This window comes from Cydia strobilella, chromosome 10 (assembly GCF_947568885.1).
Source record: "Cydia strobilella chromosome 10, ilCydStro3.1, whole genome shotgun sequence".
NCBI classification, from domain to species: domain Eukaryota; kingdom Metazoa; phylum Arthropoda; class Insecta; order Lepidoptera; family Tortricidae; genus Cydia; species Cydia strobilella.
This window is the reverse complement of record NC_086050.1, coordinates 2,077,227-2,095,160: the sequence shown is the minus strand read 5'-3', so window position 1 is coordinate 2,095,160 and position 17,934 is coordinate 2,077,227. Positions and strand designations below refer to the sequence as shown.

At 36.7% G+C, this 17,934-nt stretch overlaps 1 protein-coding gene and 1 non-coding gene across 2 annotated transcripts; both read left to right on the top strand.

Moving 5' to 3' along the window:
- The first annotated feature begins 6,600 nt into the window (after positions 1-6,600).
- Positions 6,601-10,134, top strand: LOC134744860 (uncharacterized). The gene is made up of 2 exons (XM_063678791.1): positions 6,601-6,921; positions 9,493-10,134. The coding sequence occupies exons 1-2, from the start codon at positions 6,733-6,735 to the stop codon at positions 10,069-10,071; spliced, it is 768 nt and encodes a 255-aa protein (XP_063534861.1). The 5' UTR covers positions 6,601-6,732; the 3' UTR covers positions 10,072-10,134.
- A 4,696-nt stretch (positions 10,135-14,830) lies between these two features.
- Trnav-gac (transfer RNA valine (anticodon GAC)) lies at positions 14,831-14,902 on the top strand. Its single transcript has one exon. It is a non-coding gene; the product is annotated as a tRNA-Val (tRNA).
- The last annotated feature ends 3,032 nt before the right edge of the window (positions 14,903-17,934 follow it).

Sequence of the window (17,934 nt, the reverse complement as noted above, 5' to 3'; positions counted from 1 at the left end):
CTTCTGTTTTTTGTTTCGATTATTCCAATATTCGACCGCAATCTGAAAAGAAAATACCAAGTTTTTTTTTTATGTAGGTCAATAAACTTTTTACGTTTGAACTTTAGCCTGGTAATTTGTAGTAATTTGCCGAAAGTCGAAACTCTATGACCAATGGTCATACACATTGTATATATGGACTCATAGACATATTATAGTATATCGCCCAAATATCGCCAGCATAGGCTGGCGCCATCTATGAAAACCTTTGACAGTTGCCAAAACCATGTTTAGGCCATGGAGACTATATAAAGGAGCCAATCTATGTATGAAAAGTGTCCATCAAAAAACAGTAATAAGCGGCGCCACCATACACCGAAATACTACTGAAAACAACCTACGTAATTTGGTCGGGTTATTTGTTGCCTTATATGTATGGATGGTATAGAAAGGATGCACATCTCTTATGGCAGAATTGTTGCAAAAGTGACCGCTTTCAACTTTAAATAATAGTTCCTAATCTCTCCGGTGGCGCTAGTTAGGCTCTGGGACATAAGCCATATAAGGCAACAAATAACCCGACCAAATTACGTAGGTTGTTTTTGGTAGTATTTCGGTGTATGGTACTGTTTTTTGATGGACACTTTTTATACATAGAGATTTGGCTCCTTTATATAGTCTCCATGCTTATATGGTTCATGTTATACTCATGTCCCAGAGCCTAACTAGCGCCACCGGAGAGATTAGGAACTATTATTTAAAGCTGAAAGCGGTCACTTTTGCAACAATTCTGCCATAAGAGATTGGCATCCTTTCTATACCATCCATAGTTTAGGCCAAAAGTTTACCAACATAAACAACCACATTATGAAAGCCATATGAAAGCATACAGTCGGTCCGTTTCACCATGTTTCACTTTACTTATAGTTAAGTATAGTGGGTCAAGCAAATCATGTCAGTAGAAAAAGGCGGCAAATTTGAAAAAAGTAGGAGCGAAGGGTTATCGTCCCATAGAAAATTTGTATTTCGCGCCTTTTTCTACTGACTATAGCTTCATTATTTTGTGCTTATTTCGTTTTAATGTCATACGCATATATAGTTAGTCAATCATACTATCTTTGTCTTACACTAGTACTAGCGCCCAAAAGAAAGGGATGAGTATAATTTTCCTGGTTGTTACTGACTGACAAATTGGTTTGACCAACTATATTTTCAAAATCAAAATGTGTAAAAATATGTTTTCTTTTTATTTATGACGTGTTTATAACTAATCCAATACATATTTTAGAAACTGATTTGACTACTGAGTACGTGAAACAACGTCAGCGTGAAATGAAAAATTGCTATTTGACATATGTGACATACTAACTAGTTTACAACGAAGTTTCAAGTTACATTCGAAGAAATATTACTTGTGTACGGTGTATGTGTATACCAAGTGAAGCCATGGCAAATGTGAACATATCCGAAGATCAAAAACCGCCCATGATAGGCAATAGACCTGTGGACAAAATTTACCAAGATTTGTTTATTATGCAGGGCGACAACGAACTCACCGAAACTTTCATAGCAAAGAAAAGGGCATTGTTTGCGGAACTACCCCCTCCGAACCACCTAGAATCACAAAAACTAGACATGATATACTCGAGCCTTCGCGAGAAAATACGGGAGAAGGTCCCACGAGACACGGTTCAGACGTTCAACGAGCTTTTGGAAGCAGCGAAGCGCGCCGAGGAATCGAAGAAACCGAAAAATCGCATTCGATGCAATTTTTGTCGTATCGTTGGCCACACTGCCGACCAATGCCGCAAGAAAGCCGATGTTAACAATGCCTCCAGTGCCTCTGGACCTCCAGAGTCTGGAGTTTCCTCTCATAATTTCGCATTAAGGAGAACTATAAAATTCCAAATCGATGACATTTGGGACGAAGGCGTCCTCGGCTCTGCCGCCGCTAGTTGCATAGCTTCGCACAAACTATACACTCAACTAAAAACGCGTGGCTACAGATTCACACGGTGTCATGATATTGTGAATAGATTGTGTTTTTCCCAAGAGATGGACTTTTTAAGTGTTACTTGCAATGTAAAGTTGTGTGGCCGCATTATCCCAACCGAATTTGTTATATTCCCTGAATCAAATGAAGATGACACATATCTTGGAATACCTTTCCTGGAACACATATGCTTTAGTAGGGATTATTGGTACTTTAATGACAATCCCACAAAGACCTATCTTCTGACAAGGGAAAAACCAAAGAATGATAATATTATCAGGGCTAGCTTACTGACATTTGGATAAGATCTCCTGCTAGACTTCCGTATATTTTGTTTTCTAATAATTATGCAAAATAAAAATATTGTCTAAAATGTTTGTTATTTTCTCATATCCTATTTCTCAAAGCACAATAAGAGATGAAGATAAATAAAATTTCAATTAAAATTAATTTAGGATTAAAAATGATATTGATTTGGTCTTAAATTTTAAATAAAAATTCATACTACCTTTTGTCTCATATCACAAGAAAAAAATATATTAAAAGTATAGTACTATTAAAGGATTCCCTATTGTGTTGCAGAAAGTTTTTTTACATATTTTTGTATTGCATAATGTTACTTGGCAGAAATGTTTGGCAGAATTACCTTTTGCATACTGCTTTTTGCATAATATTACTTTGCAGAATTTCTTTTTGCATAATATTTATTGGCAGAAAACCCTAACCTAACCCACTTAGAAAATTCTGCCAAATGAATATTATGTAAAATGACTATTATGGCAAGTATATATTTATGTGAAAGTATCATTCGACTAATAGTTTTCTGTGATATGTGTTATGCGAAGTGTATTTCTGACAAATAATATTCTGCCAGATGAGGGGAACCCCTATTAAAGACAGCTATTGCAACAATTGTATAAATTTTATTCTCATAGCATCAAAATAAATTCTAGTATTGGTCACTGATACGGATGCAATGGTGCCAACAGATATCAATGTGCTCATTGGATTGGTTATAATAAACAGCAGGCTATAGGGCTATTGAAAGTGTAAACTATCAATCACTTTTCTCTCAATTTCTGAACAATCTCAGCTGTATGTATAGGTACAGCAAGCTTACTTCCAAAATTGCTGGTCAAGTGGGTGTGGTGTGGTATAAGGAAGTATAAAGAAATGTCTATCGTTAATACCTATTAATTTAAGTATAAGTTAATATGTATTGTAATTGGTCTTCTATTGTAGTAGTCTTAATATATATTTTTTATATATACATATTATATCAAATGATTATGATTTTTCTTTCTACCCAATATAATTAAAATTAAATCTTGAGCCCAGGCTGCTTTTAGACCGCTACGCCGTGAGCACAACCTAAATAACTATGACATGTTTTCCTAATTTTAGTCTCAGATGTAAGTTTCAGAGAACAAATTCACATTTATTGTTTGTATTGACCTAATTGCCACGTCCCAAACTTGATCCTAATGCCCACCGGCACGTCGATCAATTACGTTCAATAACCGGCAATGATCGATGCGATCGATTGAAGCCCGAGTTTCGTAACTGGCCCCATTCGATCTATTGTTGTCCAGAATGCAGACAGGATATTTACGGGATCGTGGGAGGAATCTGTACGTTGTGAAGTTTACAATGCGAGTGGAACGTATTTTTACTGATATAGGAGGCAAACGAGCAGACGAATCGGCTGATGGTAAGCGATTACCGTCGCCCATGGACACCTGCAGTGCAAGTGCGTTGCTGGCATTTAATTAGGGTGGGGTACGCTTTCTTGAAGGTTGTATAGGTCCGAAAACACCGCGGGGAACAGTTTAGTCCACAGTTTTTCACTCTGTATTAACTACGAATACTATTAGTTACTTTAAGCAACTTTAAGTATGAAATATGTCAACTAAACGGTATCGGTCACTGCATTTAGCAATTAATATTAAAGGCTTCAAGCAATTAATATTAAGTGGGTTCAAGTCCCACCCAAGACTGAATTTTTCCACTTAAAAGCAGCGCAGTTTATTGACCGAGTGAAGTGAAGGTCTCGTTTCCAGCTTGGGCAAAAATGCTTTTGTGTATCTGGATATTTTCCCTTATGTACAGGACGCATTTCTCAACCGAGTAAGCATTCCATATAATTAAATCAATTAAGTTTTAAAAATTCTTCAAAATGGCGCTTCAGTTCGCGAGATCTCAACTCACAGAGCCACTAACCTGAGTACCAAGAGTTAGAGTTAAGTATCTCTATAGAGCATGGTAATAACTAATATCTACCTTTACCCACCCACGGTCTGGAGGCTCGGGATTAATGAAAAACACGCAGGTGCAGTTTCAATCGAGCAATTTGCATGACGCAAAGCGTATTTAATTATGTCGATTGAAGTCCCGACCTCCATTAGGAACCGTTCGGCGGCAATCAACGGTTCCTCTTGAAAGTAATGAGGCTTCTTCACCAACAGTACGCGTTCATTAGGCTAAGCTGCCTTTAAATCCAGCCACAAGGACATGTTTATCTGACCTACTTACTGCACTAGGATAATAATGTTTGAATTCAAATATTTTAATCTACTATAAAAAGATAATAAAAACAAAACAACAACAATATGTCGCGCGAGTGACTAAAAACACGTGAGTGAAACCGCTGTGTTAGTTAAGATAATAAAAGTATTATATTGACATAAAAGTACCTATTACATTTAAATTGACAATATAGGTAGCTAAGAGCAGATTTTACAATTGTTACGTACCTATGAAGGCTTTGTAATAAACATATCAAGTCGCAAAATGACTAGCTAGCATTACAAAAACAGCGGAACTACAAATCGTATCGGTCATGTTACACAAAGAGCCATCTGTAATCGTAAGCATCTTCATTTCTTCACGGTAGTGCCGATTCTCAACGCTTAACACATACCAAGTAAAAGAAAACTAATATAAATTGATCTGCGATTACGCCAAGTTGTTATGAAACGCTGGGTTCAGTTGTACTAGAAAAAAGCTTACCGTCTATATATATGAAAAAAAATAGTGAATTACAAAACCTAAGGATTCATTTGGTCAGTCGCATCACGATTGCGATGCAAATGTGAATCTGATGGCTTTCTTACTATTGTGTTGCGTGGCCCTGCACTGCATTATCTAATATTGGTTGCGAACATTGCATGTGCGTAGTTTAGAAAAGTTCTTTCTTTTATGAAGCAAATAAATGGCCGGACGGAGTTATGGTAAACGGTCTCCGAAGCCCCATACCCATAGTATTACGACCATAAGGTGGGTCTGACGTCACACACTCTCAGTCTAAGACACATAGACTGTGAGTGTGTGTGTGTGTTGGATGATGTTTGACATTCTGAGTATAATATATAATATGTTTTGAAAAGTGGTGTCCAGCCGAGTTTGTTGCCGGTCCCATATTGGGATACCCTCCTACAATTTAGGAGGGAATTAAATCTTCTCGGGTCCGAGGTGTAGGGTTGCAGCCGGCATAGTTTTTTTTTATTTTATCGCGTATATATATTTATTTGAAACAAATTGTGGTGTATAACTAGCCTTATGAACCGATTTTGCATGTACAACCAGCCTTAAAGTTTATAGTCTATGATTGTTCATTATTTTTAGTATGTGGGTATTTTTGCACTTTGTAAGTTTTCCTCAGTCACCCGTTGACCACGAACGCTGTAAAGGGTTCGAAACGTCGGGATGTATTATAAATTCAATATACGCGATATGATCCGTTTTCATAGTTTTGCTTCATGAGTAACTATCGCGGTAACCGAAGACAATATTAAATATAATCTGTGTTAAATGCGTAAATTGCACCTACTAGAAATGTACAGTTTGAGAACTTTGAGACATTCTTCTTAAAATTAACAAACATACCGTACAGCTAGCGTTCTCTAGTGAGGAGTAGTGAAACTAAAAAGCTTAAAAATACGGCGCTAGTCTAATCTTCTCTGTTTGTGCATGAGAGCTGCATAAAAAATGCAAGAATATAAATCCAATGGACTTTTCGTTACCTCGTCTCATTTTTAGGCGCGAAATATTGAAAGGACATCATTCAAGTTCAAGCATTTCGCACAATTTTGGGATTCTTTGATTTGGGGCCTCAACTAGGTTTTAATTGTGTGGCCTCAACACGAAACGATACGGCGAGATCATAAATTTATAAGGCATAGATTTATTTTAATATGTAATTAGTCTAAGGGCGAGATAATGAGATAAGTGAATCGATTTAACAAAACGGCGCATCGATTAGGTCGCAGAACGATCGTTGTCAAACACTGACGGTCCATTTCGCATAAAGAGTGAAGTGCTTCGAGCTTCGATTATTCTGTATTTATTTAAATTTCAGTTAAGCATAATTTGTTTTTGAAGCGGAAAATAATGGTTGTAATGTAAGTAGTTTAATAGATAACTATGCATGTTAAAGAAAGTAACTTGACCGCTGATTGATTGCAAAAACCCTAGCGCGAAATGGAATTGAAAAAGCCTATATGTCATTGTCACATTTCGTAAAGTTCGTACTTTCGTACAGCGTAAACAACCTAATCGGACTTCCGGTTCGAGCGCCATCTTGATAGTTCGTTCGTTCGTTCATCGTGATTAATTACTTTGTTTTTTGCTCATTAATATTGTTTAAAGTGTAAGCACTGGGCTGAAACCATAATTTTAAAAGAAGAAGAACAACGTAATCCTAAACAGTTAAATAAGTGAAGCCATGGCAAAAGTGAACATATCCGAGAATCAAGTCGCTTATGAAAGGCAAGAAGCCAGCGCACGAGATTTACCAAGATTTGTTTATTAAACAGAAAGACAATGAGCTCACTGAAACTTTCATAGCAAAGAAAAAGACTTTATTTGCGCAACTAGCACCATCGAACCTCTTAGAATCCCAAAAATTAAACATTATGTATTCGAGCCTTCACGACAAAATACTAGAGAAGGTTGCAGACGCTTGACGAACTTTTGGAAGCAGCGAAGCGCGCCGAAGAATCTATGAAACCGAAAAAGCGAATTCGATGCAACTTTTGCCGCCACACAGCCGACGTATGCCGCAAGAAAGCTGCCCCTGATTCCTGTGTGGACAAAGTGAGGAGATGGACCATTCGATTCCAAATCGATGGCATTATTGACGAAGGGATTGTTGGTACTGCTGCTGCTGCATGCGTTGCTTCACATGCATTATACACTAAGCACGAGGCTACAAATTCATAAAATGTCGTGAATTTGTGAATACATTGTGTTCCTGAGAAGAGACAGATTTTTTAAAAGTAACCTGTAATGTGAAGTTTGGTGAACGCACTATCCCCATGGAGTTTGTTGTATTCCCTAAAGGTACTGCATCAGAGAACCTTCTTGGCACACCTTTGCTCAGGCAGTTGGGTGTGGACTTTGGGAATGACATTTGGTTCTTTCGTGATGAACCCACAAAGAAATATCCTTTCTTCTTCTTTTAAAATTATGGCTTCAGCCCAGTGGGACTAATTCGCCAGTATCAAGGTATTAAGAGGTTTAAAAACGACAAAAATTGTACGGTTGTACAAGACAGTGTACGGTGATTTGTTAGCTCTTGTAAATCGATAGCTAGACTTTACAAGAAGCACGTGGACTACCGGCCGTTGACTCCAAGATGGTGGTTAAACGCGCTTCAAAATTAATTCTCCATTCACTGCACACTACCACATTAGTTTACTGTATAATAAGCTATCGATATTACACTTTAAACAATATTAATGAGCAAAAAACAAAGTAATTAATCACAATGCTAACTATCAAGATGGCGCTCGAACCGGAAGTCGAAATATCCTTTATTAAAGGAAAAACCGAGTAATGACAATACTGTCAGATCTGGCTTACTGTATTTTGGTTAAGATGTCCTACCAGAAGCTAAATATGTTGAAAACATGTATTTTGCTGTCTAATATCTTAAATATAATGTTGTTTCTATTAAAATGTTTGTTGTTTATTTTGTTTCCTACTACTCATAACACAAAAATTGTGTTTGTATTTACTACATACTGCTAACAAAGTATGATATTGATCAAATTATTTTGCACATTTGTTTCTGAAATTCGGAACAGAACGTTTGTAAGTATAGTTGGTCAAACAAATCCTGTCAGTAAATAAGAACAAAAAAACTATACCCATCCTTTTCTTTTGGGTAGTACTAGTATAAGACGAAGATAGTATGATTATCTGTCTATGTTTGAAATGAGACAGTCCTTTCACAAACTATAATGATAATATGTAGATTAATGTTTAATATACATGCATTATATACTAAGCACGAGGCTACAAATTCATAAAATGTCGTGAATTTGTGAATACATTGTGTTCCCGAGAAGAGACGGATTTTTTAAAAGTAACCTGCAATGTGAAGTTTGGTGAACGCACTATCCCCATGGAGTTTGTTGTATTCCCTAAAGATACTGCATCAGACAACCTTCTTGGCACACCTTTGCTCAGGCAGTTGGGTGTGGACTTTGGAAATGAAATTTGGTTCTTTCGTGATGAACCCACAAAGAAATATCCTTTATTAAAGGAAAAACCGAGTAATGACAATACTGTCAGATCTGGCTTACTGTATTTTGGTTAAGATGTCCTACCAGAAGCTAAATATGTTGAAAACATGTATTTTGCTTTCTAATATTTTAAATATAATGTTGTTTCTATTAAAATGTTTGTTGTTTACTTTGTTTCCTACTACTCATAACACAAAAATTGTGTTTGTATTTACTACATACAGCTAACAAAGTATGATATTGATCAAATTATTTTGCACATTTGTTTCTGAAATTCGGAACAGAACGTTTGTAAGTATAGTTGGTCAAGCAAATCCTGTCAGTAAATAAGAACAAAAAACTATACCCATCCTTTTCTTTCGGGTAGTACTAGGGTAGGCTAGTACTGTCTATGTTTGAAATGAGCTGTCTCATCACAAACTATAATGATAATATGTAGTTTATTGTTTAATATAGTTGATCAAACCAAATTGTCAGTAAATAAGAACAAAAAAACTATACTCATCCTTTTCTTTTGGGTGCTAGTACTAGTGTAAGACAAAGACAGTATGATTCTCTCTGTCTATGTTTGAAATGAGACAGTCCTTTGACAAACTATAGATAGCGTGAAATGAAATTGAAAATTTATCTGTCAGTGTCACATTTCGTGAAACTTTGTTAGCATTTGGTTACAATAACTATTTTATTCGAAGAATTGAAGAAACTTACTATTCTTACTAATTAACTTGTGTGATTAACGGACACATGTTCCGAGTAAGTGAAGCCATGGCGAAAGTGAACATATCCGAGAATCATAATCCGCCCAATAAAGGCAAAAAACCAGCGCACGAGATTTATCAAGACTTATTGCTTACTAAACAGAAAGACAATGAGCTTATTGAAACTTTCATAGCAAAGAAAAAGGCTTTATTTGCGCAACTACCCTATAACCACCTAGAATCTCAAAAATTAGACATAATATACTCGAGTCTTCACGATAAAATACTGGAGAAGGTTCCACGGGACACGGTGCAGACCTTTGAAGAACTTCTGGAAGCAGCGAAGCGCGCCGAGGAATCGATGAAACCGAAAAAGCGCATTCGATGCAATTTTTGTCGTCATGTTGGCCACACTGCCGACGTATGCCGAAAGAAAGCTGACACTGATTCTGACATAGGCATAGGGAGGAGATGGACCATTCGATTCCAGATCGATGACGTTATTGACGAAGGGATTGTTGGCACTGCTGCTGCGGCCTGCGTTGCTTCACATGCACTCTGGAATAAGCTAAAAGCACGAGGCTACAGATTCACACAGTGTCATGATTTAGTGAACGGCGAAGAGACGGATTTCTTAAAAGTAACCTGCAATGTGAAATTTGGTGACCGTACTATCCCAATGGAGTTTGTCGTATTCCCTAAAGGTACTGCATCAGAGAACCTTCTTGGCACACCTTTGCTCAGGCAGTTGGGTGTGGACTTTGGAAATGACATTTGGTTCTTTCGTGATGAACCCACAAAGATTTATCCTTTATTAAAGGAAAAACCGAGAAATGATAATATTCTCAGAATCGGACTTCTGCAGTTTGGTTAAGGCATCCTGAGAGGAGTTAAACCGTTGAAAACTTTTTTTTTTCTAATATCCTAAATATATGTTGTTTTTCAAATGTTTGTAGTTTACTTCATGTCCTACAATGCAAAATACTCAGATTATGTTTAAATCAAAGAGAAAAGTAGACAGAGTGCTCACTCCATACGTCAGTTTTGTTACCAATGTAGTCGACATCGTGTGTTAAGTAGAGGAATTATCACTACAGCACTACTGCTACTCGACAATTGATGTCGCGACGAACGGAAAGTCTAATGCTCAACGATTTTCAGCTAATATTATAACCGGAACTCTATTTTCAACTCTTTCTGCTTATAATATTAGTCGTAAATTGTTAAGCAACACACTTTTCATCAGTCGCGACACAAGTGACATCTAGTATCGTAGCAGTACTGATAATTCCGCTACTTGACGCTAGATGTCGACTACGGGAATAATAGTCTTTTGGTAACAAAACCAAAGATAGATATAACTCCGTAATAGATGGATACAGTCTAAGGAAAAAACGTGCCACGAAAATTTGATTCTCGATCAGAGGGCGCCACTAGTTTTGGTCTACTCTCGTATAGAGGGCGTTGACTGTTTCGTTTGTTATTTATAATTTTAACGCATATCAGTGAAAGAACATGGGTCAAAATCATATAAAAATAATTAATGCAAATAAAAAAATCATTTATCCATATTTAAATACATTTTAACGTATTTTTATAAATCTTCATTTTTAGTTTTAAAGTATGTCGATAGATGGCAGTGAATTTACTGTGGCTACAAAATTTATTATGACAGTACCGCTCTATCTTATTATATCCTATTTGACAAAACTAATGTATGGAGTGAGCACTCTACTATGTCTACTTAATTCTCTTTGATAAAACTAAAAAAGTTAATAATTTTTTTTAATTAAAAAAGTCACAATGTAAAAAGAAAAACAATGAAACTATAAAATTATACAATATGACACTCAAAAACTCACCTGACAATGAAAGTTGCATTTACAAAAAAGGTTGTGATTTTGCACTGTTTTCAGTTTCCGAGTGTATAATTAAGATATATTTTTATCCAAACAGTTTTGACCATTATTTGATAAATTGCATTTTATTTTTAAACAAAATAAGTAAAAAAAAATGGACTGGAATCTAAGGACTAGTACTGCCATCTAGTGTTACATAGCAAAACTAATAGTTAAACAAGTCGTACAGCTAACGACCTCTAAAGGCGAGTAGCAAAACGAAAAAATGCAATGTCAGCTCCAAGATGGCGCTAGTAACTAATCTTCATGATCTTCTCTAAGCAGCTGTGCTTGCTCTAGTTGTAAACTACGTTAAGTATCAAGTATGATTAGATCTTTTTCAGTTTGGTATGGTTTCCATTACGAGAAAGCCTCTGTAATAAATGTAAGTTCAGTCTCTGGTAAACGAACAAGTTGGAATAAAACGCACGGTTATTTCACATACATTTTATTAGTTTCTCAAATACAAAAATCCTTAACCACAACTGCCTTCATCTCCCGATATACATGCTGTCCTTACCTAATGTATTATAATATTAATAGTTTAGAGGAGGACGACATGCAGTTCGAGTGGACCGCGGTGTGGATCGTTAGTCGGTTCAATAAAAAGCACATTCACTTACGACTACACCGCCCTGACTAATTTATTATCAATCTACATTACAGCCTGCAATTGAAATATAAAAACGAACACAGATATCTAAATAATTATTATTTTGTTATTATACATTGATATGGTTATCGAGACAGTATTTCATTTTTTGTGCTATTAGTATTGCTACTTAGCACTAGATGGCGCCAGTAGTTTTCTTATTTTTGCAAATCTCACTGACTTTTACTTTCTTAAATGAAATACTTGTAGGATATATTTTAAGTTAATCCTGCAATCTCGATGATAAACTGTTAAAACATGTCTTCAGAACTTGTGTATACGAGCGAAAAATCCAAATGATCAAATATTTTAAATCAACTACAAAGATAATTTTGCCCAGCTATAAATCATTCCATGTCCGTATAAATACTTCTAGAATATCTACAGTACAGTGCGCAATACAAATACGTATGAAACATTAAAGAGTATCAAGATACTTGGCAGGGCGGCTCTAACCTAGAGAGAATCAGTCGAGAGAACACGAAATAAATCCTAAATTTGTACTGAATGGCAACTTAAATGGTTAATTAACAAATAGAAATGAAAATCAGTCTCAAGTAAAGCTGGCGGCGATGCCGCGAGTATTATGCGCTGCGCCGTAGGGTACGATTAATATGGTACATGGGTACACTCATTCACTAAATACTACCATACTTTATGAATGATTGTTATTATTCGGGTTAGGAAATAATTAAAAAGGTTATGTCCAGTATTTTGGACATTGTCGAGTTAAAGGGGCCCACTGATTACCAGATATCGGCCTGTCTGTTAGAACAAAATTTTGACAGTTCCGAACAAATGACAGGCTGATGTCGTCCGGCGGACTGGAAGTTAGTGGGCCCCTTAAGAGTAAACACAAAAAATGGTTTCTTTCTGATCATAAAATATTACTCCAACAATGATTAATTTCTTGTTTTGAAATACGATTTTTATAGGTGTTAGTACACATGTCTCAATGTAACTAAGTATTCAGTATGTATTGAGTATACTCATTTTACAACACCCTGTGGGCGCAGCATGATGGTTCCATTATTATCGCCTGTCACTGTGCCCGTCACTTTCGCACTTAGATACTAGTTAGAACGTGACAGGCATGGTGACAAGCGATAAAATTGCGACCGTGCTACCGCCGCTGGTACATTTACGTAAAACTGTACACTTACGGGTACCCCAGGTACCCGTCTACGGCGCAGCATTTTAATTCCGAAAACACACAAACATATTAAACATGACAATAAGTACATATAAATCTATGTAAAGTTAACAACATATACTTACAGCTAACACTCATTTGGTTACGAACTTACGCTACGTTAGTGAAATATTCATATAATTTGTAATAATATATAGGAATCTATATAAAATATGTTTGCGTTTGCGCTTAGCTCTTGTCTTGAATTCTTTCTTTTCGAAAAATAGAGCTATCATAACTAGAGTTCGGGTTACGAAAGTTGATTCCATTAGGTTAAAAAAATATTAAATTATATGTCTTTTTTAAACATGGGTTTAATCAAAGATAGATATAACTCCGTAATAGATAGATACAGTCTAAGGAAAAAACGTGCCTCGAAAATCAAGAAAATTTGATTCTCGTTCAGAGGGCGCTACTAGTTTTGGCCTACAGTCGATTGGATGGCGTTGACGGTTTCGTTTGTTATTTAACAATTTTAACGCATATCAGTGAAAGAACATGGGTCAAAATCAAAAAAATAATTAATGCAAATATAAAAATCATTTATCTATATTTAAATACATTCTATCGTATTTTTATAAATCTTCATTTTTAGTTTTAAAGTGTGTCGACAGATGGCAGTGAATTTACTGGGGTTACAAAATTTACTATGACAGTACCGCTCTAATATAAGTTACTCTATGGTATAATATATGATGTAGTTTTGCTAAAGACCTAATTGGCTTCAACTCTCATTAAAGTGGTATTCAAAATAACATAATTAACGTAAAATAACAACAGTTAAAAAAATGCTATTCAGATATTTTTTCGCAAATATAAAATATTTTTTTACCATTTGTTAAATCATAAAGTTTTTTTATATGATATAGGAGGCAAACGATTACCGCCGCCGATGGACACCCGCAACACCAGAGGGGTTGCAAGTGCGTTGCCGGCCTTTAAGATGGGAGTACGCTCTTTTTGTTAGATTTATAGCATAACAATCTTTTAATAAATGTCCACAAACGTCAGTTTACGTAATACCATCAGAATACCACTTTAGTTAACCCCTTGACAGCCAAAAACTTCAACTGCCCGCCAAAGACATCACACGCCAAAGGACCAAAATGTTCATTGGCGAGCTGACTGATCACGCGGCTGCAGCCCAATATGCGCACCTTTGCGCATTGCGACTAGGTTCAAGATGACGGAACGCAACACGATAAGCGTAGCGTTCAAAGGGTTAAGGTTAATTAAACTAAAAAAAAATACGTATTGTTATGTTAAATTGCATGAAATAAAAGGCTATTATTATTATTATAAACTAACGCAGCGTACTACGTAGGCGAACAACACGCGAACGCGAAGCGAAGTGATGCGGCGCGGGGTGAATCAATCCTTTGATACCTAAAGAAGTGTCCTACGTGGGCGATCTCGTTGCGAACGCGAACGCCGTGGGCCCGCCGCTCCACTTCGCGTTCGCGAGCTGTTCGCTTACGTAAGACGCAGCGTAAGCGCGTTGTAGAAGATGTATCAGCTAGGTGTGAGCTAGGTACTATGATTAAAGCAAACTATTCTAGTGTAAAATAACGAACACAAGAATTTACAAACAATTGACACAATTAATAATATAAAAAATAACAAAAACCAATCAACGAGGCAGTCAATTTAAACAATAATTTCACAATTAAATATTGCTGAATAATATCGATTTCTTACCTAATATACTGCTTATATTAAACTGTGTCTCAGTTACATTTTTGAATAACATTTCATCAGTGTACAATATTTTTCGAATTAATTAACTGTATAATATGTTAATTGTTAAATGTAAATATATTTTTCCTTTTTTATTGTGACGTTGTTCACAGTTGCAATGACTAAATTCGCGTTCATTGGCGGATGGTCACATGGTCAGCTGGCCGAATTGGTAACGCATTGGACCGACAATCCAAGGATGTGGGTTCGAGTCCCACGTTGGCCAGAGTTTGATCCAGGGATGTTGCGAATATTCGCATCCGTATCCGCGGATTGCCCGCATTATTTTCAACATCCGCATCCGAATAAAATCGATGCGGAGCTTAATGCGGATGTGGAACAGGTAGGTACAGGAACGTCTTTGCGGCGGCGTAAGTGCTAGGTAATTTCGTCATTATAGCCAATAGGAATCTCCATTTGTTTTCGTGATTCGTCGACCGAGCACTTTAGCCTATGACGGACATCGACAAGAAGTGGAAAATTTGTTTTATTTCGACTTTAGTATAATAATGCGATAGTGGGGCACCTGTATTCTTGTTTAAATACTAAGTTTCGTTTTTTTTTAATAAAAATTACTTAAGTGTAATATTTGACGTTTTCTATGTACCTTTAGTCTCGACATCCGCATCCGCGTCCGCGGATGTAAAAAAATCGGCATCCGCAACATCCCTGGTTTGATCATCGTTGATTTTTTCATTGTGATTGACATATGTATTTACAATTTACAAATGTTTATCGTTGCTTAAAAATTCATACAAAAAAGCCCTCGTTGATTGGAACAGCACCACAAAGGTGCTCGAAGCCTGTCTTTTTGCTCAGTCTTTCGGCAGGAACGGTAAATGCAAATCAATCTTCTCATATGGCACGATTTAAACTAACCAATCATTTGTACTCGGGGTTTTAATGATAGCGACTGGTGAATTTACTTGCTCTGGGTCTGATTTACCTTTTAAAATGCCAACAAAGTCTTGTGCCTAGTCCATTTAATGTATTTTTTTATGATATGTATAAAAATATTAAAAAACAATGAATTCCTCTTACGTTGTAAAATAGCAGCCAAATGTCGACGGAAAGCGACACAAAATCGTACACGGACTGAAACATTTGAGATAATTGAAAAAGATAAACTATTGTTTGACGACCGGTCTGGCCTAGTGGGTAGTGACCCTGCCTGTGAAGCCGATGGTCCTGGGTTCGAATCCCGGTAAGGGAATTTATTTGTGTGATGAGCACAGATATTTGTTCCTGAGTCTTGGGTGTTTTCTATGTATTTATGTATTATATATCGTTGTCTAAGTACCCACAACACAAGCCTTCTTGAGCTTACTGTGGGACTTAGTCAATCTGTGTAAGAATGTCCTATAATATTTATTTATTTATTGTCTAACTGCGTGTCCCTTCAAACAAACAAAATAACAGTCAGTACTTTTATCATCTTTATGTATTTAGGGTGTTACCACACCCATCGATCGATGGCATCGATCGACATCCACTGTTCTATGTCGACGTCGATCGATCGATTTGTCTAGGTCATAGACATAGTATAGTAGTTATAGACATGAAACCGAGCGACCAGGGCTAAGAGAAAGACATATTCATGTATTGACAGGTTAATGTATGGCAGCATAATCCTTTTTCTCTTTCACTCTTATAAATTCGGTATTTCGCCATCGCCTCCTACCTATGCTGCCATAACCCGAACATGAAAAAAAACCCGGTCGGTGATAAGGACAAAGCATGGCACTATTTTCTCTTTCCTCTTATAGGAATCGCAATAAGACTATCTTTCTCTATCAAAGAGTGTCAGGCCCTTGGTCTAGGTAGAAACCATGCCATCAATCTACTGGTGTATTTGGTGTTAACACCCTTACGTCGATAAGCTTACTTTAGACGTTGGGGTAGGTGCTTCTAAACTCTTTAGGAGTATTCCAGCGTAGCAAAACCGTCTCGTGTGATGCGGACGGGGTCCTGGATTTTCCCCAGGCTACCATCCCCCCACACAGTCCTACCGCTCTAATTGCCCTAGTGCAAGAGCCTAAGTCAGGTTAAAAAAAAAAGTAGGTGCTTCTTAGGGGGGGCGCGCATTTTAAAAATGGTTTATCTCTTTAATAAAAAGGTTAATCAGAACCCAGTTGCAAAAGATGAATGATGCTTGTGAAGTGGCATGACTAGAGGCCCGATGACTTAGATGGTAGTTTCGTTACACACAATATACGTTTAAAAGTGGAAAAATTACTGCCTTGGGTGAGACTTGAACTCACGGCCTCTGGATAGATACTCCAGCGCTCTGCCAACTGAGCCACCAAGACCTCATCCATAGTCAGCAAATCTTCCCACTACATGGGTCTAGGGGACCCTAGCGACATCTACCGTAAGAGTGTTACACTTCTTAAACGGCCACCGGAGTTCCAAGTCATATTGGAAATTCACCAGTTACGATGTGCTACCCATTCTAAATTAATTTTTAACAAGCAGAAACGTCTGCGATCGATGCTATTAAGCTTAGAATAAATTTAAAAGTGGAAAAATTACTGCCTTGGGTGAGACTTGAACTCACGGCCTCTGGATAAGTTCAAGTCTCACCCAAGGCAGTAATTTTTTCCACTTTTAAATTTATTCTAAGCTTAATAGCATCGATCGCAGACGTTTCTGCTTGTTAAAAATTAATTCACAATATACGTCACAATATTATTATATTAATTTACAATTCACTTAATCAACACACACACACACACAAAACACCTCTTTTACGCAGGGATCACATTGATGGGGATCCGCACACCGCGTGTGAGCGAGATAGTATATAGCCATATCTCTCTCGGACAAGGGAGCGGCGTTCGGATCCGCATACCATTTGAAAACCGCTTTAGAATGGTTTACATAAAGGATGTTTCTGGGTCAAAAAAAGCTCCCTTTTCATAGAAAATGCCCCATTATATGTTAGAAATATACTTGTTCATTCAGTGGACAGTATATATTATAATTATATATGTTATATTCAGGCAGTGAATAAGAACACGTTATGGCACTATACATTATTATGACGTAGCGTAAGAATTTAAATAATATTCTTACAAATATAACACGTAACCTAAGGAAAATATAAACAATAATAAACAGTGTCATGGGTTAGATGCTATGTCTAAAATATGTGAGATTGCTAACCTCCATTTTAATTCAGGCGGTTTTGAAAGTATTATATAAACACGTAACGTAAAGAGTATTTTTTCAATTCTATAAAATATGGCAGATGTGTAT